The sequence below is a fragment of the Leptonychotes weddellii genome, chromosome 15 (assembly GCF_054177405.1).
Source record: "Leptonychotes weddellii isolate Sample4059 chromosome 15, ASM5417740v2, whole genome shotgun sequence".
NCBI classification, from domain to species: Eukaryota; Metazoa; Chordata; class Mammalia; order Carnivora; family Phocidae; genus Leptonychotes; species Leptonychotes weddellii.
Window position 1 is genome coordinate 5,328,637 of NC_138383.1, and position 26,260 is coordinate 5,354,896.

A 26,260-nucleotide genomic window follows, 5' to 3' on the forward strand; every position below is an offset into this window, starting at 1 on the left:
ATAGGTTAGAACTCAAGGAAGAGGGCAGGGATGCCTGGGTGGCTGGGACAGAGTTCAGTTTGTCCAGACTGAGTTCTCTGTGAGCAGGGGCCAACCAGGCAGAAATCACTTGGGTCCCTAGTGCCTGCAACATCCAGTCTCCACAGAAAGGAACTAGTAATTCGACCCCATGCCACCCTCAGTGGGACTAAGGTGGGCAGAAACTAATCCTGTCTTACAGAAGAGTAAAGTCAAGTTCAGAGGGATTTGAGGCCTTGACCCAACTCACAAGGCTTCTAAGGGGAACAGCACGGCCACCTGGGGCTGCCCAACTCATTGGGCGAGTGGTCATTACTGCTCAGGGGCAGGGCAGGGGGTGCCCAGAGGATAGCCAAGGGCCATGACTCTGGCCAGTCTTTTTTTTTTTTTTTTTTAAAGATTTTATTTATTTGACAGAGAGAGCACAAGCAGAGGGAGAGAGAGGGAGAAGCAGGTGCCCTGCTGAGCAAGGAGCCCGATGTGGGACTCGATCCCAGGACCCTGGAATCATGACCTGGGCCGTAGGCAGCCGCTTAACCGACTGAGCCACCCAGGCGTCCTGTCTCTGGCCAGTCTTATCTGCTGTGCAGTCTGCGTCTCTCCTTGGTCTAAATGAAAGAACTGGATGGGCCAGCAACAAACAGTTGTACCTCACAGTTCATACAGCTCGTGCATAAATCACCTCGTGGACGCCTCACAGTCGCCTTAGGAAGCTTTATTCCGGGGACCTGATCGGGAAGCCTCACAGAGCTAAGGGCCCAGGACACACAACTAAAACACAACTCGTTCAAACCAGGATCCAGAGCAGAGGTGCCGGGTGCCTGCCGGCCACTCCCGCGGCGCCGCACGGCCTCCCGCACAAGCCCCGGGGCCCTTGCACGACGGAGGGGCCTCCGCTGGAGGTCGCAGCTCCTCTCCAGGGTTGCTAAGTCCCATCAAAGGAGGGGAGGGTGACCACTGACCTCTCTCAGCGCCCACGTGTGTGGAGGGGGGCGAGGCGGGGAGGGATGCCCATGAGTCCACAGTGATTTTGGGGGATGGGGGGCAGGATCGTCCTACTCCTCTGGTGATGCAGCAGTTGCCAGACGTCATCTCAGCACCTCCTTCCCAATGCTCCGCCCGTGCCACCGAAGCAACACGGCTCTTCCCGGCCCGGCTTCCCTCTCTGACACGGAGCCCTTCCGCGGGCCTGGAGAGTGGCCAAGGAGCAAGGAAGGCGAGTGAATTCCCTCTGGACTCATGGGCCGACAGCGGCTGGAATTGGTTTTGGCCTCAAGAGGAGCCCGGCGGCCGCAGGCGCTGCCCAGGCACTGCTGTGGGGCCGAGATAACAGGCACAGGAAAGGTGGGGTGGCAGGAGCCTCCCAAGAGCCTGGCTTCCACGTAAACAATGAGTTGCCGCCGGCCGAGGCAGGAGGTGATTCATGTCGCACACCGCGGGGAGCCTGCTGGCCGCGCTCGTTGGGCACTGAGGCACCAGGCAGCCCTGGCCAGGCGCTCAGGCCTCCCGGGCTCCCTGCGTGGGCTGGGGATCCAACCCAGGCCTTCTGGTAACTGGCTTGACTTCAAAAGCTGGGGTGTGTCTAAAAAGTGGTTGGGGAGGACTCAATCCCCCCCGGAGGCCTCGGCTCTTGTCTGAGAACTGGCCGGGTTTCAGGATCAGGGCAGCGCAGAGCGGGAAGAGCCCCCCCACCCCCCCGACTCTCTGGACTCTCGCCTGCCCGCGCCGAGGCAGACGCTGGGAATGACCACGGCAACTTCCTGGGCCACCCCCACGGACTAGTGCCGCGGGCTTCGGCCGCTCTACCACCAACCCTGAGGTAGCCACCCCAACAAGAGGAGCTGGAGAGAGCACTCGGAACTTCCACTTCTGCCTCAAAACTGACCACAGAAGAGGCCCGTGCAGCCAAGAGGCCCGAGATGTGAGAATATGGCGCTTCTGAGAGGGCACCGGACTCCGAGTGGTGTGTGGACACTGTCCACAGCGGCCGCCTCCTCTGTGCCAATGTCCCCTTCCCGGCTGGGCTGCCGCACAGAGGCTTCTCGGGGGGTGGCATCTGGGAGCAGATCCCAGTCCTGAAGTCAACAAGGCGGCACCTGGGCACCGACGTCAGTCGCCGGGTTGCACAGTCTCCTCAGGTCCTGGAGCGGCAGCTCCCCTCGGAGAATGTCCGAGCCACCCCAAGCTGGGCCCTCGGGTCACTGCTTGGCCTTTTTCACGATGGTGCCCACGGCAGAGATGACCGTGGTCTTGGAGCCACTGGCACTGGTGGTCACCGTGACGACGGCGGGCAGGGTGGCCGTGGTGGTGAGGATGGTGGGCTGGGCTATCGTCGTCACTGGGATGGCCGAGTCCCACTTGCTCTTCCTCTTCTGGGCATCTGGAACAAGGCGAGGGAGGCGTCAGGGCCAAGACAGACCGAACAGCAACAGTCCCTTTTCTAGCGGGACCAGCGGTCAGAGTCTGGGGGCCCAGCCACAGAAATGTGAGGGGCAGCCAGTGAACGGGGGACCCCAGCCCAGGCTCCCAAGAGGCCTTAACAAGCTCGGGAGTCAGAACAAAGCACAGCAAGGTGGAGCCGAGGCCCAGATCCCCAAGGCCCCTGCTCCCCCAAACAAGGCAGGGAAACCCTGGCTCCATGCGTGGTGCGGCGGGAAGCGGACAAGCCGCCTTCTACCTGCCACCGCTGTGCTGGCCGTGCTGGTGGTCGTGGCCGCGGCGTTTGTCGTGGTACCTTTCTTGGTGCCCGTCACAAACTCGATCTGGAGGGAGAGAGGAAAGAGGTAAGGGCGGTACCCAACTGTCTATCCACGTCCTTCTGCTGGCTCACCACCTTTTGATTTTTTAAGTTGAGGGGGAGAGGGAGAGAAAGAGTCCCGAGCAGGTGCCACACCCAGCATGGAGCTGACTCGGGGCTCGATCTCACGACCCGGAGATCCAGACCTGAGCCAAAATCAAGAGTGGGATGTTTAACTGACTGAGCCACCCAGGGGCCCCTTTTATTTTTTAGGAGTGGGGAGGGACAGAGGAAGACGGAGAGAGAGGACCTATTTTTACTACTTTGAGGAGACTTTTTTTTTTTAAAAGATTTTATCTATTTATCTGACAGAGAGCGAGAGAGCGAGGGAGCACAAGCAGGGGGAGCGGCAGGCAGAGGGAGAAGCAGGCTCCCTGCTGCGTCCAGGAAGCCCGAAGTGGGGCTCGATCCCAGGACCCTCAGATCTTGACCAAAGCCAAAGGTCATGGTCTGACTTAACTGACTGAGCCACCCAGGCGCTCCGAGGAGAGCCTTCCAAACACACAAAGGAATGCTCCCCGGTGTCACCAAGTTTCTGCACATGCAGGGCAAACCGACTTGCTGCCCTGCCTCACATTCTGGGTGGAGGTGGACCCACCCGCACAGGAGCAGCACAGCTTTGATCCCCGGGCGCTGCAGACATGGCCCACACTAAGCCTGGGGTTTGGAACGGGGAGGGAAAGGGCCAGAAGGGACATTCCACCAGCACTAAGAATGAGAAAACCTGATCACCCCAGCAGCCGCTCCGAGAGCTGCCAGCACACCAGGGCTGCAGCCCCTGGCTGGGGGTGGGGAGGCATCCTGGAGCCTCAGCTGGTGCCCTGAGGACATTCAGTCTCAGAGCCAAATTTCTGTTCCCCAAAGGATTCAGACCGTGCTGCTTGGGAAGAAGTGGTGCTCAGGGCCCTAAAATAAGGGGTCACCTGGCCACTGGACACGGGACCTACAAGGAGGCACTGAGGCGGACTGCGGAGATCAGATCTGGAGGCCAGGAAAGCGCTCTCAGAAGGAAGACCTGCCAGTCTATCAGGCCGGGGAGGACCTGGACGCCAGCAGCGAGAGCCAGCGGGGCGCTGCGGCTGTGAGGGGAGCAGGGAGCTACAGCAAACCCCAAGACCCCAGGAAACCAAATGGAAGCACCTGAGAGGCACGCTCAAACTGAAGGTGAGGGCTGAGAAACGACACTGCACATACCTGCCCCTCCCACCAGGACATTCACCCGTCACTTACTTTGGTTCGTTCCTTTTTGGCCTTTTCCAATTTGTCCATTTCAATCTTCTGGGCTTTAGCTACAAAGACAAGAGAAGATCTGAGAAAAGCAGCCCTGGGAACAGCTCCCACGTGAAGGGCCACTTTAGGCCGAGGGACCCCACACCAGCACTTGCCGTGTCCCCTGTGCTCTTGCTCAGTGCGCACAGGTAGCCTCCAGGCCACGGGGCTCACTGTCCTTCCGTGATGGACAAATGGAAGCGCTGGCCCTTGGCCAGCATCGAGCAGAGGCCTCACACTGGAAGGCTCAGGGGCTGGGACTGTGCACCCTGTGGGGAGGGGCCGGCTGCTCCTGAGCACCAGCTGACTGTCGCCACGTGGGGATGCAGGCCACGTGTGGATGACCTTCCCGCTGACCAAGAGAAGCCGGGACTACAGATTTGAGGTAAAATGTTGGCAACTCATTCAAATTAAAGCAAAACTTGTGCGGGCCAAACAAAACACACCTACAGGCCAGATCTGTTCCATGGGCTACTGGGTTAAGATCTGTCAGCGGAGGGCTCGGACTCTGAAATTCCTCCCCGTTCTCCCTATGAGGGACACTTGAGAAAACGCTTTCTCACTGGCTTCAGGACACGCTGTCCCCCCACCTGGGACACTCTCCCTGCACCTTCAAACTTAGCCCGTACAGGACTTCCTCGGCAAGGCTGTCCCCCCTTCCGGCCCCCTTCACCTGCCTGCACCCCCACCACACCCCTCACTGCTGGGACTGCTCCCTCTTTGCCTTCTGTGCCAGGTCATAAGCCTCCTAAGTCACAGTGGGTCTGTCTCATTCAAGGCTGTATGCCCACCTCCTTGGACATGGCCTGACACAGAGGAAACCCTGAAATACATGTTGGCTGGCTGACTGAACAGACAAAAGGACAGACGGATGGACGGCCACCTACCTAATGCCTCATAGTAGGAGTCCTCAGACCAGCCGTGGGGGTCAAACATATCCTGCAAAAGAAAGAGTTAACATTGCACCCAGCAAGGGTCATTGGATGACAACTGGCTTAGAGACCCAAGTCCCTTCTCCCCAAGTCTTTCCATGGATTTTTCCTGGCCTGGAGGCCCCTGCCTTAAGGGCACAGGGGCTCGGCTGTCATCCCTGGTCTCCAGTCACAGGGGCGGCCGATCTGCTCCCGGAGCGTTTGTCTGTGGGCTGGGCTGTAGGAGCACAGCGAGTACGCACTCAGGCCCCAACCACTCAGGGCCCCGGGGCCAGGTCTGTCGCTGCAATCTCTCTCCTGGACTATTTCAGAGCCACGGGGGCTCATGCAGGGGAGACGGAGACTGAGCTCTTCAGTCAGCACTACTGCTACATGGGCCTTTCAGTGGCTCCAGGCCGAATCCAGCAGAGTGAGCACAGGGCCCTGGACAGCCCCCCTCAACCCTCCGCCTGTGTGTGCAAGGCATACCTTCGGGTAGTTGGTGCCCAGCTCATCGATTGCACAGAACTGGATCAGCTTCTCGTAGATGCTGAAAGAAGAACAGCAGAAGGCACTGAGCAGGCCCTAGTCCCATGCCTTGTGTGGCAGCAGATTTTGAGAGATCAGAACTGTCTAATTCCTGGGCTCAGACAAACCCTTTAAACCAGCTGAACTGTTCCAAGCAAGCTTCCTGATAGAAGAGGAAACATTCACTGGCCTGACAAATCATTCCTAGTCCTCCCCACTCCCAGAGAGATGGGTCATTAGCCAGGCACCAGGACAAGTATGGTGTCCAGGTGAGGGCTGTGTTTTTTTGGTCTTATCCAGACAGCTGACCTACAGTTTGTGGGGCTGGGCCGGGGCTACCATACACAGGCCCACATAAGGGCTGGGGCAGGTCCCTGATGTCACCATACCGGACTTTTTACCACGTGTGCCGCCTGCTAGGGCCCTGGATGGAATAAAACCCGAACACAGTTCTGTTCCTAAAACCTGTCACCTGCATGCAGCATCAGTGACAGTTTGGAGGAGAAAGAGGAACCCACAGGGACTGTCTAGTCCAACTCCCTCACTGTAGAGATGAGGAGACTGAGGCCTCGTGTGGCTGTATGCCTTAGGAGCAGAGCGAGGAGGAGAACCTAGCTCAGGCCTCTCGGCGTTCACTCTTCATCCTGGTCTGTGTTACTGCAGCCTGGGTGGTGGCCCCCTTGGGCAAAGGCGGGATCTTAGCTGGGCCTCTCCCTGCCACCTCCACGGGGGCATTCCAGTCCCCGGGCCAACATTAGTGACTCAATTGACCCTGTAGGCCCATGGGAAACTCACCTGGGGTTCCGAAATTCTTTTTTCCTTTGGATAATGTAGTTCATATCCATTCCTTCCTTTATCTTCCGCTCATAAAGCTTCTGGATCTTGTCCTATGGAAGAGAAACAGAAGGGCGCTTATGCCACCGCCCAACCCACTGGCAATCCCAGCCTGTGGTCACATGTGCTGGGTGGACACTTGGACCCAGGAGACCCACAGAGCCATGCGAAGCCCTACTCCAGCCATATTGTCTTTCTCCACCCAGCCTGCGACCAGCGCTGAGCACAGATAAGATAAACCGAGACCAGTCTGTTTTCATTTTGCTTTCTCCTGACTCCCTCTAGATGGCTGACAGAGGAAGCAGTAAAAGGTCAAGGCAGAGAAACCATGGAGAAGACAATGGATGAACCCCCCCCTTGTCAATCGGCTCCTGATTCATCCAAAGAGGATGGGCAGGGGGCTCAATGCTGGTTTTGAATTTTTTATTTTTATTTTTTAAAGATTTTATTTATTTGACAGAGAGAGACACAGCAAGAGAGGGAACACAAGCAGGGGGATTGGGAGAGGGAGAAACAGGCTTCCCGCTGAGCAGGGAGCCCGATGAGGGGCTCGATCCCAGGACCCTGGGATCAGGACCTGAGCCGAAGGCAGACGCTTAACGACTGAACCACCCAGGCGCCCCTGGTTTTGAATTTTAACACGGGGTTAAGTCCTCAGTGGGAGACCTGGGAAGGTTACGTCCTTTCAGAGGAAGGAAGGAGTAGTGTTTTTTTGGATTTGGCCTCACAAACTTCCCAAAGTGTCCTTTGTAGGGAGGCTCACAGATGGCCAGTCCCCACGACAGAGGCACTGTCAGGGGTCAAGAGCCTGTCTCATTAACCGCCCCCCCGCCCCAGACCCCTCTTCTGGCTTTCAATGGGCAATAGGAGAACCACCTGGCAGAGATCCAGGCCAGTCCCACAGATGTCTCAAGGCCCACAGAGAGGAGGCCGGCAGCAGCTGGCAGCCGCACCACCCAGCGCGGGAAGAGGCCCCAGAAACCCGAGTGTCAGGGCAGATTCACCTCTGAGGAGGAGCAGTCTTACCCAGCAAGGCTGGGGCTGGCCCAGGGCAAGGTCTCTCTGCAGCCTCCCCCACTAGTGGTGGCTAAATGCACAGACTCTCCAGAAGGAAAATATTTGGGGTACTCTTCACCTGCAAGAGGAGGTGGGCAGGGCTGGAGGTCCTGTGTGACGCCCTTGGGGTACATCAGGAGAGGTGATCCACTCCCTTTGTCAGAAGGCTGAATCTTTCTGCCGAGACTGGCCAGAGGAAGCACTGAAGTGCAGAGAGAGGTTTGTAATACATTTACCAGGGAAGAGACGACCAAGAGTGACAAACCTCAATGTTTATCTCTTCAAGGGCAAAGCAGGAGGCCTCACACAGAAGGCTCAGGAAATTGAGGCCGACCTGTATCTTACAGATTACTTTCCTGGGTTTCCTGGGCCATCAGATGGGTTCTCCCATTTCAGGTCAACTAAAGTGTTCACTTAAGGTCATGGTTTCTACCATTAGGAAAATCTAAAAATGAGAAATACACTGAACTTGAAGGCTGAGCCAGCTGGTTGTCTCTGTCTGGCAGACTGCCAGACTGTCCCTACAGGCTGTGGCTTGTTGCCTGGCGGGGAGATGAGGTGCTATGCTCATGGACAACTCAGCCAAGGGAGGAGACTTCTGGGAAAGGAAGAGGATCTGCACTGTGCCCCCAGCCCCGACTCTGGCCCTGCCCAGCCAGCTGCATTCCACAGCCCCAGGTCCCCTTAGTCATCCATCCGTTAGGATGGTGCCCTGGGCCTGTGTGTGGCCAGAGGCACCAGCAGAACCTATGGGATCAAAGGCAGAGCAGGTGGACCGGATGCCCACGATGGGCAGCCCTGGGTGTCTGCCCTCGTGTCAGTCACGAGGTTCCACACACAGGGGAACCCGCAGAGGGCCAAGGAGAAACAATCGCAGGTGCCGAAAAGGAGGTGCAAGGCCCAGCTGCCCCCCGAGGTCCTGCTCCCAAGGGAGTAACTGCACTAAATGCTCCAACTCCTTGGGATTTCAAAACCTCAGGCCAGGTCTGTATGCGATTCTGTCAGGAGAGGAGGACAGACTCTTAGGCACATCAACGGTTGTGTTTTTGCATTTCTATAATCTATTTTCCATTCTCACGGTCCCTCGGTTTCTTAGCAAAGTTCCCCACTGGTTCAGCTGGGTCACACAGAAAACGGCGGTATTTTCTCCGTCTAGGCTTAGGACCCCACCGAGGGCAAGCTGGGGTCCCACTGGAACAGCACCAGGGGATATGGCAGAGGGCAGTGGGCTCAGAGCAAACTCCTGACGCAGGCTAAGACAGGTAACCAGGACGTTCAGGCACCTGCCCGCCTGGCTGTCTCTCCTACAGAAGGCTATTAAAGTCAGACCAAGCCGGACACCTGAGCAGCCCTTCTCCCCCACACGGGCTGTGGTGGCCGAGCTCCGCACTTACTTGTAAGTGGTTCGAACACCTGCCAGGGGGCTCGGGCGGGATCTTGATTTCATCGGGTGACATGTTCCGGACTCTTTCAGAAAAGGAGGCTGTGAGAGAACAGAGTGAATTCCTGTGGATGTATGTCGGGGGTGGGGGGGGGGGTGGGTAGGACGGGGCTAAACATGGTTAGGAAAAGAAAAGGCACATAAGACCTTTTTAGGGAGAGAGAAAGGCTATGAAACAGTACAACAGTGTTCAGAGTGGCCCCTCTGTCATCTGAGTTGAGATCGAATGACCAGAAGGAGTCAGCCATGTGCCGACTCGGGGGAAGAGAAGTTCAGGCAGAGGGGACAGGTGTCAAGAATGCACGCTACCATGTCCCAGCAGTGAACTTTTCAGGAAAGGGTCTGTCCAGGGTGCGCTGGTGAATGTCTAACAACCTGCTGGGGGAGGAAGGGAGGAGGAGCTTTGATCTGCAGCATCTGCCAGTTTCTGGGGTATCAGCTGATGCTCCTGTTGCTGGACCCAGGCACAGGAAGAGAGGGGAGCACCAAAGGCTGACAATGTGAACCAGCTCCAGCTCCCCACTGGCTATGTTCCTACAACACCCTCCCAGAATTCTGGAAGCTCTTGCCCAAGATAGAGGAGAGAGAGTTCAGAGTTCCTCTAGGATTCAAAACATTAAAAACTGCCTTGTGCATAAATGATGCTTTAAAAAGTTACCTGTTGGTTATTAACTTAGTCCTTTAATCAACCCTCCTTTGGTCCACCTCATTCTTGGGAACAAAAGGCCTGATCCTGATGTGAAGAACCACAACTCCCAAGGGATAATTCCCCCGGAGATCTGCCACTGCCCACCCAAGTTGCCTGCTCGCTCTCTGTTCTCTTCCCCATAGCCTCTGGCCACCCTGGACCTGCAGAGTGTGCTCTCGATCACTCAGACAATGCACTGCTTGTTTTAAGATTCTGTCTGTGCTCTTTAAAACATTCTCTCATGAAAAGGACCATACAATGAGCAAACAGCAGGCGGAGTGGGGTGGGGCAGGATGAAGGGAAAGAATGAACAAACCAGCACCAATAACACCCAGCAAGTACTTATTGGGTGCCAGGCCCTGGGCAGACTATTTTTTAGCCCTGAGTAGCTGCCGGGACTGGCTGCTGATAGCCTAGCACAGCCTTTGCCTTCTTCTCTCCCAGCGCTGGGTTAATATTTTCTTAGCAGATAAGGTACTTGGATCTGCACTCAGAGTTTCACTATTACTATAAAGAACTCAGTGCTAAGCAGGGCTGAGGGGATGGCTCCGTGGGCTTTGCCAGTCTCAGTTGCTGCAAAACACGCCTGCACACACTGCAAAGCCCGAGGCTGGGGCAGAGTCCCAGCACACTACACATGCCAACTCCCATGGTCGGCAGCGGGTTCTTACTGGATGTGTCCTGACAACACTAGACCAGCCATTTTGGGTGAGGGAAAGAGGACAGGATGGGGTGACCTATCCTGCTGTGGACCCAGGACATCAGTGCAGCCCAGGAGCGGTTTCCACCAGGGGACTACGTGTTCCTCTTTCCCCGGTCCCTTCTTTCTGTCTCCTGACTCTTGAAGCAATGGCAGAACCCAGATCTGGCTGGAGTTCAAGTCTCGTCCTGGCTTCCCCGTTCTTTTCAGCCCTGGGAGGGGCTGGGGTTCTCAGCCAGAGGCTCAAGCAGGCTGCAGAGGCCAGATGAAAGTGGAATTGGCTGGGGTGAGCTGGTCCTCATTATTTCTGGAAGGCAAAAGCAAGGAGGGCCCGGGCAGGCTTTGGGCAAAAGCGAGGAGGGTGCAGCTCTTCCCTGGGGTGGAGTGAGAGAGAGAGAGAGAGAGAGAGAGAGAGAGAGTGTGTGTGTGTGTGTGTGTGTGTGTGTGTAGGACGGAGAGACAAAGAATGCCCTTTGGCATTTGCCAGGAAAGCCTTTTGGAAAAACAGGGTGTGACACCATTGCCATAGCAACCTAACCACACTAAGTCTCAAGTGGTATATAGTATGACAGGGAGGGAGAGCCCCTCCTGAGCTCCCAGGTTAGGAACAAAAGAATTCCTATGAAGTAACTGGCAAGTGAAGGGACAGTCAGAAAATTAGGTAAAAAATTTTCCACAGCTTCCAGGAGCAATCCTTCAGTGATTCTCCTTCCTAAGTCCCAGCATGATTTGAAGAAGAAGACATCAAACCCACAAATATGGTCATTTGTGCAGCCACAAAGCCTCAAACCATTTTCCCAGGAAATCCATCGAGAAATGTGTCCAGGCACTTGGGGCAGCTCCAGGTACCGTGGCTGCTCCTGGGTGTGCTGGGGGCATTCTAGAAAGGCAGCCGTACTCAGGATCTGAGAAGTCTACCTCGGTGATTCACCCCTGTGCACACCCAAGCCAGGAAACAGTCATGGTATCCATAGCTGCCAGGTATGAATCTGAGCAGGAGCAGCTCGTCAGTTGGGCTTACGTAATGGTGGGGAGTAAGGAGTGCCTGGGGGGGTACTGTAGGGCTGGGAGCAGGAAGCAGTGGAGTGCTCTCTAGTTCACCAGAGACACGGAGAACCCTACTGGATTACCACCCCAGGCCGCTGTTCCAGGTGTGACCACGGGGCATCAGTGGGCCATCTGGAGGGCATGCGCACTCAGCTCTGCAAAGCGGCCACAGTGCTGGAGAGACCTATGAGATAGCTTCTCTGCTTTCATTTGCTCCATTAAACCTGGGGCTGTCTACACATATGAAAAGCCTTCCCATTTTGGGGGAACAACCCAAGAGTCCTATCTCCAGAGGTATTAACGAAAGGAGTTGAGTGCAGATAGAGCTAAACTATGACCTCGTCAGTGAGAAATGGTAGGAGGAACCAAGACTATGAGGCTTCAAGGCCTACTGTGGTAAATGGAGAAAGAAACTATGGGGGTAACCCTACAGTGAAAGAATATACTTAGCAGTCAAATGAAACTATGGATATGTCCAGTAACAAGGAAGGATCTCAAACATGGTAAGTGAAAGAAGCCAGACAAAAAACAAGATGGTCATTTCATTTCTATCTATGGTTCTCAACGGGGGGCAATTACCTCCCCCAGCCCCCAAGGGGACGTTTGGCAATGTCTAGAAACATTTTTCCCTGTCACATCTGGTGGGGGAGGGGAGCACTAGGGGCATCCTGAAGACTGAGGATGCTAAAACATGGTGTCAAACACAGGCCAGGCCCCCACGACAAGGAATTCTCCAGCCCAAAATGTCAAGAGTGCCAAGGCTGAGAAATACTGCTCTTTAAGAAATTCTAAAAAAGGCAAAACTATAGTGAAGAAAGTAGATCACTGCTTGCTCGAGGCCAAGGGAGGAAACAGTCTGCAAGGAGAGGGGTATAGGGAATATTTTGGAGTGATGGAAAAGTTTTTTTTTTTTAAACATTTATTCATTTTTAAGTTAGCTCTAGGCCCAATGTGGGGCTTGAACTCATGACCCCGAGATCAAGAGTCGCATGCTCCACCAACCGAGCCGGCCGGTACCCCTGGAGTGACAGCAGTGTTTTAGACTGTGATTGTGATGGGGGTTAACACTGACTATGTGTATCTGCCAAAGCTCATCAGATGGCACAAAGTGGCAAGGAGAGAACAGGTGGAAGCTAGGGGAAGAAGAAGTCCGGGTGGAGATGGCTGATGTGGCCCCCCCCCCACCACACTGCTTGCCGGACACCGCAGCCTCGAGCAGAGCATCAGGCTCCCGGGCAGGCTGTTTTCGGACCCCACAACCCCACCCGTTTCTTGGGAGTATACAGCAGGGACTGGTGAGGCGTGGAGGGAACGGGAGACCAAGGCTCTGATCCATACCTGCCCCTGTGGATTACCCACTTGCAGGAGGCCGTGCTTGGCTTCCTCTGTCTGCAAAGCCAACGGGCGTGTCCCCTGAGGGCTATTTTCTAAGGAGTGAACACTAAGGTCTAGGAAAATTCTGGTTTTTTTATAGGATTTGAAAGACCCACACTCAGGGATAAAGGCAGAATCCCGCTGAGGGTCTGGGCTGGTCATTGTGGTACGTTCCTACCCAAGCCTTCCTCAAAAAACAAATGTAATGGAACAATTTTTAGTTCTTTTAGTTAGGAAAACCAGAACGGGTCCCCACCTCCCATAACCCATGAAAGGATCCTGTCCAAAAACAGGACAGGTCCAAGGGGCTGCAAGCCACAAAGCCTCCATCTGGACGCGCAGGAGTAGCTTCTGTAGGCCGCATTCGTAGCAGCCCTGGATAAGCAGGACCCTTGCTTTGTGAAGGTTAACAGAGCAGGCAGGGAAAGATGGTCACAGTCATCACAGAGAGGGAGGGTCACCCTGTCCGTGAGGTTAGGACAGGCTTTGGAAGAGCTGTTACAAAGTCCACAATCAAAATGACAGAGTTATTTTGGTCCCTGCGGACTTTCTAAAAAGGGACTGCTGGAACGGACTTTCTAAAAAGGATTAGGAGGCTGGGGTTAGCACAGGACTGGGATGACATGTGTGCCATTTTTCAGAAACATAACTGCCCTGCCCTCCCAAGTCACATAGGGTCCTAGACTCTGGGGCTATGAGGCATGTTCCCTCCTGGGTACAGAGCAAAGTGCCAGCAGAGGCCACATTTGCTCAGTGAGTACCCGAATATGCCAGCAAAGTGGGGCGGGGGCGTACAAGGACAGAGGACAGGCCTAGGGCACAAGGGGAACGAGCTCCCAGCTGAAGGAGGCCCTAAATCTATCCTGACAACATTGGCAACCGACCAAAGCCCAATGAAATGCACCATGAATATGACTTTCAAAGAAGAATTGTTCCCTGGGTGTCTTACTCAGACATCTTAGGAAATGCCAAAGGCCCCGAGAGAGCACATGAAGAGAAGGCTCTCAGGAGAACAGTGGCCTTGGCTGAAGCAGAGAGAAGCCCCATGCAGTGGCAGGCCCGGGCATGGCGGGAAGCCAGTTCACTCTGGGCAAGCCTCAGACATCTGCCCCTGAGACTCCCCCTGGGGTACTTACCAACTAATTCCTGAGGATCTCGCTTTTCTACTTCTGGGTTATCCTGCAAAAGAGAAACAAATACAAGGAAGTAAGCCCGGGACTCCTGACCCGCAGTTCCTCTCTTCACTGAAACCACTCAGGATTTTAAGGGAGGAGAAAAGGTGCAAGCAACACAAGGAATCTAAGAGCGAGTCGGTGCTTTGGGGGCCTTCTGGGACCCCTGAACCTCCTAAGCGCCCTCTATCATCAGAGCAGCCAAGATGCTCCACATGCCTGCTTCAGTCTCTCCTCCACAGCCTCCAGCAGGGACCAATATCCACCAATGCCAAGGAGAGCAAACGCCAGCCATCCGTCCCCTGGACACCTGGACTCTGCCCACTGTCTCCCCTGAGGCCTGGCCAGCCACCCCTACCTGGTACTAAGGAAGCAAGAGATGGCAACCTTCTAACATGAGAATCCCAAGACTAAAGCACAAAAGACTATCTGCTCCCAAGAGATTGTTCTCACTTTCAGTTTAAGCAGAAAAGGGAGACTGTATCATCAGGCGGTAGCTCATGGAACCCTGGAGCGGGCATGTACTGGGCCTTTAATAAGTGACTGACCCAGGCCCCAGAAAGGCCCTGGCACACTGGCGGCTTCTCTCCTGGCTCTCCTGGGCTCACCTCTCGACTCTTTACATTGGCTTTATCTCTCTCCAAAGAAAAAGCTTTCTCTGATCCTTAGCGCAAACTTCCGCCCTACAACGCCTACTTCTGCAGGTCCTTCAGGGCTGGCCGAGTGCAGAAACCTAAGAGCAAAGGTTTCTTATCAGACGGTTTTCTGGACTCGCTGTGTATTTCACTGCTCAGAGTAAGTGCTTCATCCAAATCCAAACCACATCCACCTGGAGAAGGCTACGGTCCCAGCCCCCGTCGCAAGCCTGGGCACAGGAGGTGAGGGGGGTGGGGGGGTGGAGGTGGGAAGGCCTTCCCTTGCTTGCATTGTCCCAAATGTCCACTGGCAACAACACACCTGTCTTCCCCATCTCGGGGGGAACCCGGCCCCTCACACACATTCCGATCAGGGCTCTCAAGTGCCACCACGTGCTAAGGATCAAAGTGGCAGAAGCTGGGCTCACAGGTAGCTACCGGGTCTCCTTTCTTTTCCCTTTGGTGGGGGGACAGAGGGAGGAGACAAGACAGTAACAACTCTGAACAAAATGGGCACACGGCCACAGCTGCAGAGTTCTGCATACTCCACTTACTGAAGAAATGTTACACCAAGTGACGCTTCGGAAAGGAAGGTGCCAGGAGGCCACCAAAATCCGCCCATGCTATGGCTCCCTGCCAAGAGCAGAGTGGTAGTTCTTAACCCCCTTCCCCAAAAAGTCCCTCCTGATTCTGGGACAGGCCCAAACCCCTCACCCTTCTGAACACTGCAGCTATTCATTTGACCTGAACGGGCCTAACGTCCAGGCCAGGCTGCTTAGCAACCTGTCTCCCCCAGCCACCCGCCCCCTGCCAATCAGGTGGGCAAAGAGGAGGCAGGCCTGTGCTAGGGAACAGAGGGGTTGGGAGGTGTGCCTGGAGGACTGCCATGCCAAATTCAGGTTGGTCATCACTCAGCTGCTCTACAGAGAGTGCCCGTCTCCAGAGGCTCCACAACAATCTCTTTGTAGCAGTGACTCCTGAGGAACCAGTGTTAAAGAGCGTGGCAGCAACAAAACCTGGGCCTGTAAAAGGTCCTTAAATTTTCTCTCTAGGGGACAGCTTTCTGGGTGCTAACTGTGGGAAAACATCAGTTGGGTACATCCTATCTCCCCTCCCCCAACCAGTTGGCGGGTATTCCAAGGACTGACCGTTAACCATTCAAAGGCCCCCTGGGGGCTCCTTCCCAAAGCACTGCAGGGCACCAGCCCCTCAGCTGGCCCGAGGAAGAAGGCAAGACAGCCATGTGGAATTCCACCGGGTCTACTACTCCAGAGGCACAGGAAGTTAGTCACCAAACACAGTGTCTCTTCTAAAGGGAAAATACTTGTTCACCCGAGGGCTCCCTGGGCAGGGCTAAGGGCTGTGAGCCACCCGGGGGCCTCCAGCAGCCTGTGCCCCAGCGATGGGAGGGGTCGGGGTGGGAGGGGCGGGGATTCCTGAATTTCACAAGGTCCTTGCCTGGCTTAGTTGAGGATGTTTAGTCACATCTCAGGAAGAAAGGCAATGTTGGGGCAAAATCACCAACAGGAAGGTGTTCCCCCTTCTTTCAGTCTTTCCTTTTTTGGCTTGGTTACTCATTCTTTCAAATTAATCTTTCCGCACAAACACAAAAAGGGATAAAATTGAGAGTTGTTTTCAATCTGCCAACTGGTCTACTCTTTGCTTTTTTATTCTTATAGCAATGTGTGTGCGCACACATGCACATACATGGGTGGGGTGTGTCCAGGGTGTACCTGGAGCCCCATGGAACCATGGACTCCTATTCAAACCCAAACCCAACATCCCCAGGAACATCCCCTCCCCTGCAGAGGACTTCAGCTCCATGATCCCAACAAGCAAAGTGCTAACCTATGAACCATGGACCCAACTCAAAGTGCAAGAAGATTCCTTTGCCTTAATAGAATTCTATAAACTGAAAATATAAATGAGCCACCATGGACTGGGAGCCATATAGTTTTGCTCAAAGTTCTCCTGGAAAGACTATGGAATCTGTGGTTGTTCAGATCTCTCCTCCGTGTCACAGCCACCCATGGGACGCCTAGGCCCCGACAATGAAACAATGGGAATCTGTGCTCCTGGTGGCCACATCTTGTTAGGTTTTAGAATGTAATTCTTCTGTCCTCTGATGTGAATAAGCTGGGCTGTGAGCCTGCTGAGCTCCTGGCCAGGATGTCCCCAAAGAAGGCCAACAAGCCAGGTTCTTTTGGACCCAAAAGCAGTTTAACCCTACATCCTGCCCTGAGCACAAGGACGCTCAGTTATACCCCACACAGAAGGGCCTAGAGCCAAACACCAGTGTTCTTCAAAGGGGGATGAGCCCAGAACTTCAAACAATGCTGAAGAACCATTAGCAAGGAAGGAGAGCTGGGGGGTCTGCTGAGATCACGGAGGATGGCTGTCAAATACCCCAAAGATGCTTTTTGGGACCATTTACCCTCAACTGTCCAGCAAGGTAAATTTCATTCAATAAAAGCAGCCTCAGGGGAAGACAGTCCTGGGGGCGGAGGTGGTCCACACTCAAGAAGAAGACCTAGAGAGACACCCTCCTACCAGTCATGCCTCAGATACCAGGAATTCAGTACAAAATGAACCAAGCATCCATGATAGTTATTTTGGAAGGCAGCCATAAAAAACATCGGGTAAGTATTTAATATGACACAGCTAAGGAGAGAGAGACGAAGATTCACATGATTAAACTCCCAGTCGTTCAACACAATGGTTATAAACCCTCCATAGGTTCTCTCTGTGCCCTTAAGGAGGCCAGAAGGCAGCAGTTAGGAGGATACAAGTAAAAAGCAAAAAGAAACCACTGTTCCTTTTCTTCTGCCAAGGTGGTGTTTTGAAATGCAGGGGGTCCCTGTCTTGACGTGTATGAATCCATCCCCTTGGCCTCCAGGGGGATATTCTCAGTTGGTCAACGTCATGAACTCAGCCAGGAGATCTATGTACCAGACAGGTGTCTGAGTCAGCCGGGAGGCACGGAACCCACAGCCCAGAGACTGGGACAGACTGGATGCATGGCCCTCAGATGCAGCAGGCCGAGGGCTTCCCCCGCACAGTTCACTAGGAAGGTGAAAACAAAGCATCTCACTTAGCAGCTCCGAGAAGGAAAGACCAGGTAAACCACTTCAGCTGTCTAGTTCAAGTCTACCTAAGACACAAAGAAAAACAAAACAAATGCACAGCTTCTGAAGAAGCCAAGTGAGAACACGGGAAAGGCAGGAGAGGGAGTGCTGAGCTGGCCAAAGACACAAACTGAAGCAAGGCCTCCCCTCCTGGCTGTCGGCACTCCTCTAACCTCCCCAGGCTCCCCCTGAGCCTGAAGCCTCAGCGACCAGGGCACCAGGGCACGAAGTGGCAGAGGCAGACCAGGGGGTGGCCCTGATGAACAGTGATCTGAACCTGCCCAATTCTGGTTCCTTAATCAGTTGTGTCCGAGACCCGTAAGAATGCAGCAGCCACAACAGGGACCTCGTTCTCAGGGACTGCAGAACCTGGAATGTGGTTCTCCCTGCAGAGAATACAAAAAAGTCCAGACACTCAGAAACTATGACTGGAGCAGAGTAAGGAAGTAGAAACAATATGGCTCCATGACGTGGGATAAGCTGCTGGGAGATTTGAGCTGGGAGGATTTGCTCAGCAGAGAAGTACCAGATCCTGGTCAAGAGAATGGAGGTTTATTTAGAGCCAACAATACTTCATCGATCCTTCCCGGAGCCAACCCCACAAAGCATGCTTAAAGGTCCGGCGTCCGACTAGAGACAGGGCAATGTAGCCTCCAGCAGCTGGATTCTGCCAAATCTACAAACGCTGCTTCTTTGCCCCAGCTTTAGGGAGCATTAGGCACAGAGAAAGTACTCTGAATAGAGGGCAGAGGGCAGCCTCTTCCCGCTGCTGGGGGAAAAATGCTACACATTGTACGTTTTCTGTTAGATGACTGACGTAATCCTGCTTCTTAAAAGTAGGTGGCAGCTGGGGAGGCAGACTGGTAAAACAATGCCTTCCAAATCTTCGATTCTCTCAGACCTGGGACTGGCCGAGTAGTTATTAAGTCCTGGTGATAGCTCACTTAGAAATGATTGCTCACTGCGGCCCGAGGCCCTGCGGACTCTGTGCAGGTCATGTCAGCCCCCTTCTCCCAGCACAGAGCCGCACCAGGGCCCGGAGAGAACTTGCTCCCTGGAACACATCCTCCCCACTCTTGCTGAAAGTAAGTCTCTTTGAGACCTCAGTCCTCAGCTCAAGGAAGTCGTCTTCTGGCCCACCCCCACCCAGCTGATGAGGATGCTTGCTCTGTTCTGGGCCCTCACTGTCTTAGTTACCACTGTGTTCCTAGCACTTGCAGGTTCATGCCCTGCCCACAACAGGTACTCAAACATTGCTCAACACTGATGAAACACACACACACACACACACGCACACACACGTAGAGACACTCTCCTTTGTAACGGGCCAGTGGTCCATTCCTCAGCCGGGTTTAGGTTCCACAGCTGCCTTCAGCTGCAGTGCTCCACTCCCCTCCCCCACCCCCAACTCTAGACGCGTTTAAACCCACAGTTAGCTTCAACGTGCAACTCAATGTCAGACAGGGAGGCAGCAGAGAGGAACTAAGAAAGGGGCCAGACTTGGCGATAAAAGGCTGATGAAGAAGGAAGAAGGCGGCGGGGACAATACTGAATTAAAAAAAACCCCTTAAATCTAGCTTGTCGCTCCTAATCCCTAAAACAAAAGACAGAATTATTGTACAGTCAATCCATTTACTTATTTCACAAATCATTTATTGAGTGTTTATTGTGTACTGGGTAGCGGGCCAAACACTGGGGACAGAATATGAACGCAACTCAATCTCAGGGAATAATTGTAGGTGTTATGCTAAGCACTTCAGTGAAAGACTTAATTCTCACAACAGCACCACGAAGTGTGGGCAGACAATGCTGCAGCTTCAGAAGTGACTAGCGTGGGGCGCCTGGGTGGCTCAGTTGGTTGGGCGACTGCCTTCGGCTCGGGTCGTGGTCCTGGAGTCCCGGGATCGAGTCCCGCGTCGGGCTCCCTGCTCGGCGGGGGGTCTGCTTCTCCCTCTGACCCTCATGATCTATCTCATTCTCTCTCTCAAATAAATAAATAAAATCTTTAAAAAAAAAAAAGAAGTGACTAGGGTGCCTAGGAAGCCCCCTTGAAAGCATCAAGATGAGATGCATGTGTGAGTCACTTTGGGTTGTCAAGAAAGCAGCAATTCTGGAACTTCTGTCAAAACAACCTCCAAGCTCCAGAAAAAAATTTATGTGGTTTGATGGACAAGGATGGGGCATATTGAGGACTACCAGAAATCCCGAGGCTCGGGAGAAGTCACTGAACCCCATGCTGCACACGCACAGCCCTCCAAGGCACAGATGCCCCACGTCTGTGCCCTGTGCTACCCACACACGCAGGGGAGCCTTGGAGAAAGCCCGTCCCCAGCACATTTCCTTCAGTTGTATCCTGTTGGCCGGGATTGGGTCACTGCCACGGCACACTGCCTGCCTGGGGATGGAAACACTCAACTTACCAGAAAAATGGGCGGAAGTTGGTGGGGTCAACTTTGGATCCAACGGACTCACCTTCAGTCCCAGCTTACTGACGGGAAGGCTTAGTTCCCCAAGCAGAGGTTTCTACAGGAAAGGGTTAAACAGGCATCCGCTAAGCCAAATTAAGCCAGCTCTAGAACTGGCCTCGTAGACTGAAGAAAAGAGGAAAACAGTTTCTTTTCCCTATCTGAAAAATTTAGCTCAACAAAGCTGACATTGCTCAGAGTGGTGCTGATGCTCTGTCATGTGGAACCATCCAGACTTCAATGTAAATGCAAGGCTCTGGCCAGGAGCCATTTCCAAAGGGGAGACTTTGTTATCTGACTATTCCAAGTGTAATCTCACATTTAATTCAAGACATTCACTTTGATTCAAGACATCTGAAGACTCTGAGTTTCTAGCAAGTTGTAGAAGATGTTCAGGGAGGGTCATTCCACTCCTCCCTCTTATACCTAGGGTCTCTGGGTTTGGGTAAAGAGGTCACCTCACATCAAGAATTTGAATTAAGCTTTCGGTGGTGGGTCAGGTTGCACTTTTTTCTTAAAGGTTTTCCATAAAAACAGTGTCTCTACACTTCAAGTTGTTATTTGGGGACAGGGTGGAAGGGCTTGGAGCCACACAAGGACAAAGGAAATAGCTCTGTAAGGCTGAGGACAGAAAAGTGAAGTCTTTCTGACACATAAGGCAACAGGGTCACCGAATTAAAATAGCATTATCCCACCTGAGAGGTCAGACACCAAACTGAGGTGTTAAGATTAACCTGTAGGACAAAAGTAACAGATACCAGAAAGCCAGCAGACTGGAAAGGCAAACTGGTCGCCATCTACAAAGTGGCAGGAAGAGGAATTAACAATCTACAGGGCCAAAAGCAAAACCAGTACCTTTAAAGCACTGTTTAGAAAAAATTTACCTAACTCCAAAGTTAGGAACGCAAACGAGCAAAATCTTATCGAACCCAGAAATTGCACAGCAGCATTTCAAGGGACAAGGATTAGAACACAGAATGAGGGTGGGAAGTGCTGGATCCCTCCCCCAAAGGACAGGCAGCTTGCTTTCTGAATCACAGAATTTCAAAAAGATAAATCCTGACTAGGGAAGGAGGCACCCAGCCACACCTTGGTTAGTAATCTGTGGCATCTGGGCCCGAAGGGAAGAAGTATGTTGGGGCTTGTAGGGCTGAAGGCGGGCCGACTGGGCATGTAGGGGCTCTTCTGGCTACAGACCCACAAAGGAACGGGGTGGGGCTTCTGGGAGTCTGAGCTTCAGTTGACTTGGAGCGAGTGCAGTCTGCTGGCAGTTCAGTGGAGCCCAGAGGGGAGGTCCGAGGGAGAATAATGGTCGTTCTCCTCTGCACGAGATCACCACTTCCAGCAATTGCATTTCTACCAGAAGTGTTCAGCTTAAGATGTAGCCAGACCTTCTTTGGAAGGTGGCTAGACAAAGGATCTAGCTTGGAATTCTTTCAATCTGGACAACAAAAGAGCTACTTCCCTCTACAAAAGAGCCACAGCCTGCACCCTCCCCCTCTCCCAATCTCTGTCCTGTCTGCTGCTCGGATCAGGTCACCACTCAGAACCACAGACCCCCAGCCTGGGGTGGGTGGGTTCTCCCCAGCATGGAAATTCCATGACTCCCACTTCTTCAAGGGCAACCCTAGCCTTGTTAAAGATAAATGGCCATTTGGCCATCGTGGTGAGAGCAAGGAAACATGAAACGTTAAGTAAGTAGGCTTGGGCATTCTCAACAGTTCAAAGGCCACATTACAACTTCCAGCAAGAAGTTCAGAGTGGATGACTCCCCCAATCCAGCAATGGTCAAGGGCCATTTCCGTCTCTGGTCCTAGGTAAGTCATGCTGTATTTTTTCTAATCAGCACTCAAAGGGTCATGAGGTACAGGAGGCACAACATGGGGGAAGGCAGGGTAATAAAACCAAGATGGAGGGACCAAGTACATATTCTCCCTCCCAGGCCCTGAACAACAGACCTCACTAAAAGCTAACATATATCATCCAAATCTCCCAACAACTCCATGAGGCAGGCATTATTATTCCCATCTTACAGATGATTAAACAGAGGCAAAGTCCAATGAAGTGGCTTCTCGTCCATGAAGTGGCAATGCTGGGACCCAATCCCGAGTTTGTGTGACCCAAAGCTTAGCAATATCGCTTCCCAACTTCTGATGTCCTCCCTCTAGACTATGAGGCGGCAGATAATAACGGTTTCTATGAAGCCTTTGGTTCAACCACTGGGGAAGCCAACATCAAAGACCAAGGAGGAAAAATACCTCTCCAGGAACGACTCCGTAGGTCACAGAGCAAAGGAGGTGTTAAGCTCTCAACTTAAAGGGAAGACAGCCAGAAGTATTACCTTTTAACTGTAACGAGTAGGGGAAACAGCTCAAGGGTCCCTGGTGCTCCAGTGAGTTATGTCTGAGTTGACCTGAATGGAACGGCTGGTACTGAAGAGTTAGTCATATAACCAGTGGGTGCTGCCACTCTGTCCTTAGCCTAGAGACTTCCTGGGCGCTTATGGAAGGAATGCTACCAAATCCTGACTGCTACTAAGCCCTCCTCCCTTACTGGGTGAACAATCATGGGGACTGTGAGGAGAACTCAAGTTTTAAAGAGTGAGTTATTTCTTCTGACCCATGTAAAGAGCACTAGAGAGTCTAATCGGAAAGAAACTGCTTCCATGGCATTTTATTTGATAACAATTATAAACATAAATTAATTTTTTGCTACTAGAGCATACTAACTCTGGTTTGTATTCTAGGTAGCTCATACGAGAAGAGCTATGGGAATTGATGTGAAAAAGTGTGCTAATGACTGGTCTCGCCCCTAGAATAAAAGCTGGATCTCAATCTTTTCTTTTTTTCCCCTTTGAGGGTTTTTAGAAAATGACAAAAAAAAATTTTCTTCTTAGAGCAGTTTCATTGAGATGTAACTCACGTCCCATACAATTCTTAATTCTTAAGTGTTTAGCTTCTAATTTTTCACTTGTGTCCTGCTATTATAATTATTCAGACTGTGACAACACTGAAAACATTTTCTTTTTTTTTTAAAGATTCCATTTATTTATTTGACAGAGAGAGACACAGCGAGAGAGGGAACACAAGCAGGGGGAGTGGGAGAGGGAAAAGCAGGCTCCCCGCAGAGCAGGGAGCCCGATGCGGGACTCGATCCCAGGACCCTGGGATCATGACCAGAGCTGAAGGCAGTCGCTTAACCAACTGAGCCACCCAGGTGCCCGAAAACATTTTCTATTCAGATGGAAACAAAACTGGATGCAAAATATGTATGCTATTATATGGGCACACATAAAAGAAGAATGAAAATGGATTGTGGAATTAGATGACTTTTTTTCTTTTACAAAATATTTAATTCCTGCTATTATAATAATTTGACAATAAAATAAAAATAAAACAAGACCCTGATACGATAACCACCAGAAAAACAGGACCATATAACCCTTTCAGGGGTCAAAGACCCCTAAGAAAAAGTCCAAGTTTAGGCTCTAATAGATAACCTTTGCTGTACCATCCTGAGAAGTAATTCTCAGTAGAACATTCCACAAGCATGGGTTCTCCTGAAGTTCACCAAGCGAAGGCCCACAATGACCCACCTGTGAAGGCTGGAAAAGGACTCATGGTTCCTATACCACACCATACAACCTGCCCCCCCCTTTTAAAGATTTATTTGAGGGCGCCTGGGTGGCTCAGTTGGTTGGGCAACTGCCTTCGGCTCAGGTCATGATCCTGGAGTCCCTGGATCGAGTCCCGCATCGGGCTCCCTGCTCGGCAGGGAGTCTGCTTTGCCCTCTGACCCTATCCCCTCTCATGTGTTCTCTCTCTCTCAAAATAAATAAATAAAATCTTTAAAAAAAAAAAAAAGATTTATTTGAGAGAGAGAGAGGGGAGGGAGAAAACGAGCATGGGAAGGGAGGGGCAGAGGGAGACAGAATCTCAAGAAGACTCGGTGCTGAGCATGGAGCCCGATGTGGGGCTCCATCTCACGACCCTGAGATCACTACCTGAGCCAAAACCAGGAGTTGCATGCTTAACTGACTGCACCACCCAGGTGCCCCACAACCTGTCCCTCTTAAGTATCCTTCATGATGAACTGAACCCTATGCCACTTGCTTATGGAAAGCCTTAGCATCTCCCTATCTGATTTCAGAGTCCTGGAGGTAGAGCACACTCAAAGCCCAAAGAGGAAAACATTTGCTCTGCAGCAATCCTGCAGAAGCTGGAACGTGTTCTGGAGCCTCTTTCCTTAGATGGTCGATAAAGAGAATCAAGGGTTTCTTTTCTTTTTTTTTTTTTAAGTATTTCTTTTTCTTTTTTTTTTTTTTAAAGATTTTATTTATTTATTTGATAGAAAGGACAGCCAGAGAGGGAACACAAGCAGGGGGAGTAGGAGAGGGAGAAGCAGGCTTCCCGCTGAGCAGGGAGCCCAACGCAGGGCTCGATCCCAGGTCCCTGGGATCATGACCTGAGCCGAAGGCAGACGCTTAACGACTGAGCCACCCAAACGCCCCGAGAATCAAGGATTTCAATGGGAAATGCTGCCCACCTGCAATTGCTGATAGGCTCCTGGAAGTTCTTCCTAAAATCAGTAGTCAGTAACAAATTCCTTGGAAACAAGCTCCATGGGCAGTTTCCAGTCTCCAGATATTTGATTCTGAAACTTGAGAAGATCAATAATAATACTGGGTAGGGAGACACCTGGGTGGCTCAGTTGGTTAAGCATCTGCCTTCAGCTCAGGTCATGATCCCAGAGCATCGGGCTCCTTGCTTGGTGGGGGGCCTGCTTCTCCCTCTGCCTGTGGCTCCCCTTGCTTGTATTCTCTCTCTCTCTCTCTCTGACAGATAAATAAAATCTTTAAAAAAAAAAAATGCTGGGTCGGGGGAGAGGCTGGAGAGGAGAGGAAGCTGGGGATTACTGAGTCAGCTCTATCCATTGCAGATCCTTCCTCTAGACTTCAAGCCTATTAATAACACATGGCGACTAAGACACTTGACCTTCTTAAGAGAATTCAAGTGTGTGAGGTACAGTAGCGGAAGGTGAGACCCGCTTATTCGGCTGAGCCAGGACTCCAGGGAGGGTGAGGACCAAGTCTCATGGCTCTGGAACTCAGAGACAATCTACCAATGCAGTTCCCAAACTGCCATCAAGGCACCCCAGGGTGCTGCAACAAACTCACAAAGGTACACATGACGTTTAAAAATTTCAAGGGAGGGGCGCCTGGGTGGCTCAGTGGGTTGAGCGTCCAGCTCTTGATTTTGGCTCTGGTCATGATCTCAGGGTGGTGAGATCGAGTCCTATGTCGGGCGGCTCCACACTAGGTGTGGACCCTGCTTGGGATTCTCTCTATCCCTCTGCCCGTACCCCCCGCTCACACTCTCTCTCTCAAAAAAATAAAAAATTTCAAGGGAAACACAGCATTAATCAACATCTATCAGATACCACACAAATTCATGTATTATCTTTCCACGCGGCTACCAAATTGTGAGGGTAGGAATATTGTTTGGAGCTAATTGTTTGGTATTTCTTTTGGCCTGTGAGTTGTGTGAAAAATTCCTGAAACACCAAGGATGCCATGAACTGAGAAAATGTGGCAACTTCTGACCTACAGGATGAGGGCATCTGAGCAGACCCAGTTTTGTTAAAAAGCCCGCCAACAGCTGCATTTTAGACTGTTGAACGCACGCCTGCACGCATCACATCACATGAGCTGAGGGCAGCTGAAGCTATGTGCCTGTGGTCCCACAGCTGGAGGGAAGCCAAGCCAGTGCTCAACCTAGGTCTTCTGACTCCAAGTCCACTAACCTGGCTCGAAGGTATGAACTCACATTTCTGCACTATTTTTGGGGTCAAAGAATTTTTTTTTTTTTAAGATTTTATTTATTTGACAGAGAAAGAGAGAGTGCATGCACAAGCAGGCAGAGCGGCAGGCAGAGGGAGAGGGAGAAGCAGACTTCCTGCCGAGCAGAGAGCCTGATGTGGGGCTCGATCCCAGAACCCAGAGATCATGACCTGAGCCAAAGGCAGAGGCTCAACCGAGCCACCCAGGCGCCCCTTGGGGTCAAATAATCTTAGAAATGTTTTATTTTGGGGCGTCTGGGTGGCTCAGTCAGTTATGTGTCTGTCTGCCTTCAGCTCAGGTCCTGATCCCAGAGTCCTGGTATCGAGCCCTGCATTGGGCTCCCTGCTCAGCAGGGAGTCTG

The 26,260-nt window shown here is 52.4% G+C and overlaps 1 protein-coding gene across 1 annotated transcript in view; it reads right to left on the minus strand.

The window, feature by feature from the left end:
• Positions 1 to 717: 717 nt before the first annotated feature.
• SAP30BP (SAP30 binding protein) overlaps positions 718 to 26,260 on the minus strand; it is a 36,556-nt gene continuing 11,013 nt past the window's right edge. Inside the window, exons 4-11 of the mRNA XM_081804506.1 lie at positions 13,800 to 13,842; positions 8,808 to 8,896; positions 6,319 to 6,410; positions 5,485 to 5,545; positions 4,972 to 5,023; positions 4,046 to 4,104; positions 2,696 to 2,780; positions 718 to 2,398 (exon numbers count right to left, since the gene is read on the minus strand). Coding sequence (XP_081660632.1) covers positions 2,217 to 2,398; positions 2,696 to 2,780; positions 4,046 to 4,104; positions 4,972 to 5,023; positions 5,485 to 5,545; positions 6,319 to 6,410; positions 8,808 to 8,896; positions 13,800 to 13,842 — 663 coding nt within the window. The 3' untranslated portion in view covers positions 718 to 2,216. The remainder of the gene's footprint in view (positions 2,399 to 2,695; positions 2,781 to 4,045; positions 4,105 to 4,971; positions 5,024 to 5,484; positions 5,546 to 6,318; positions 6,411 to 8,807; positions 8,897 to 13,799; positions 13,843 to 26,260) is intronic.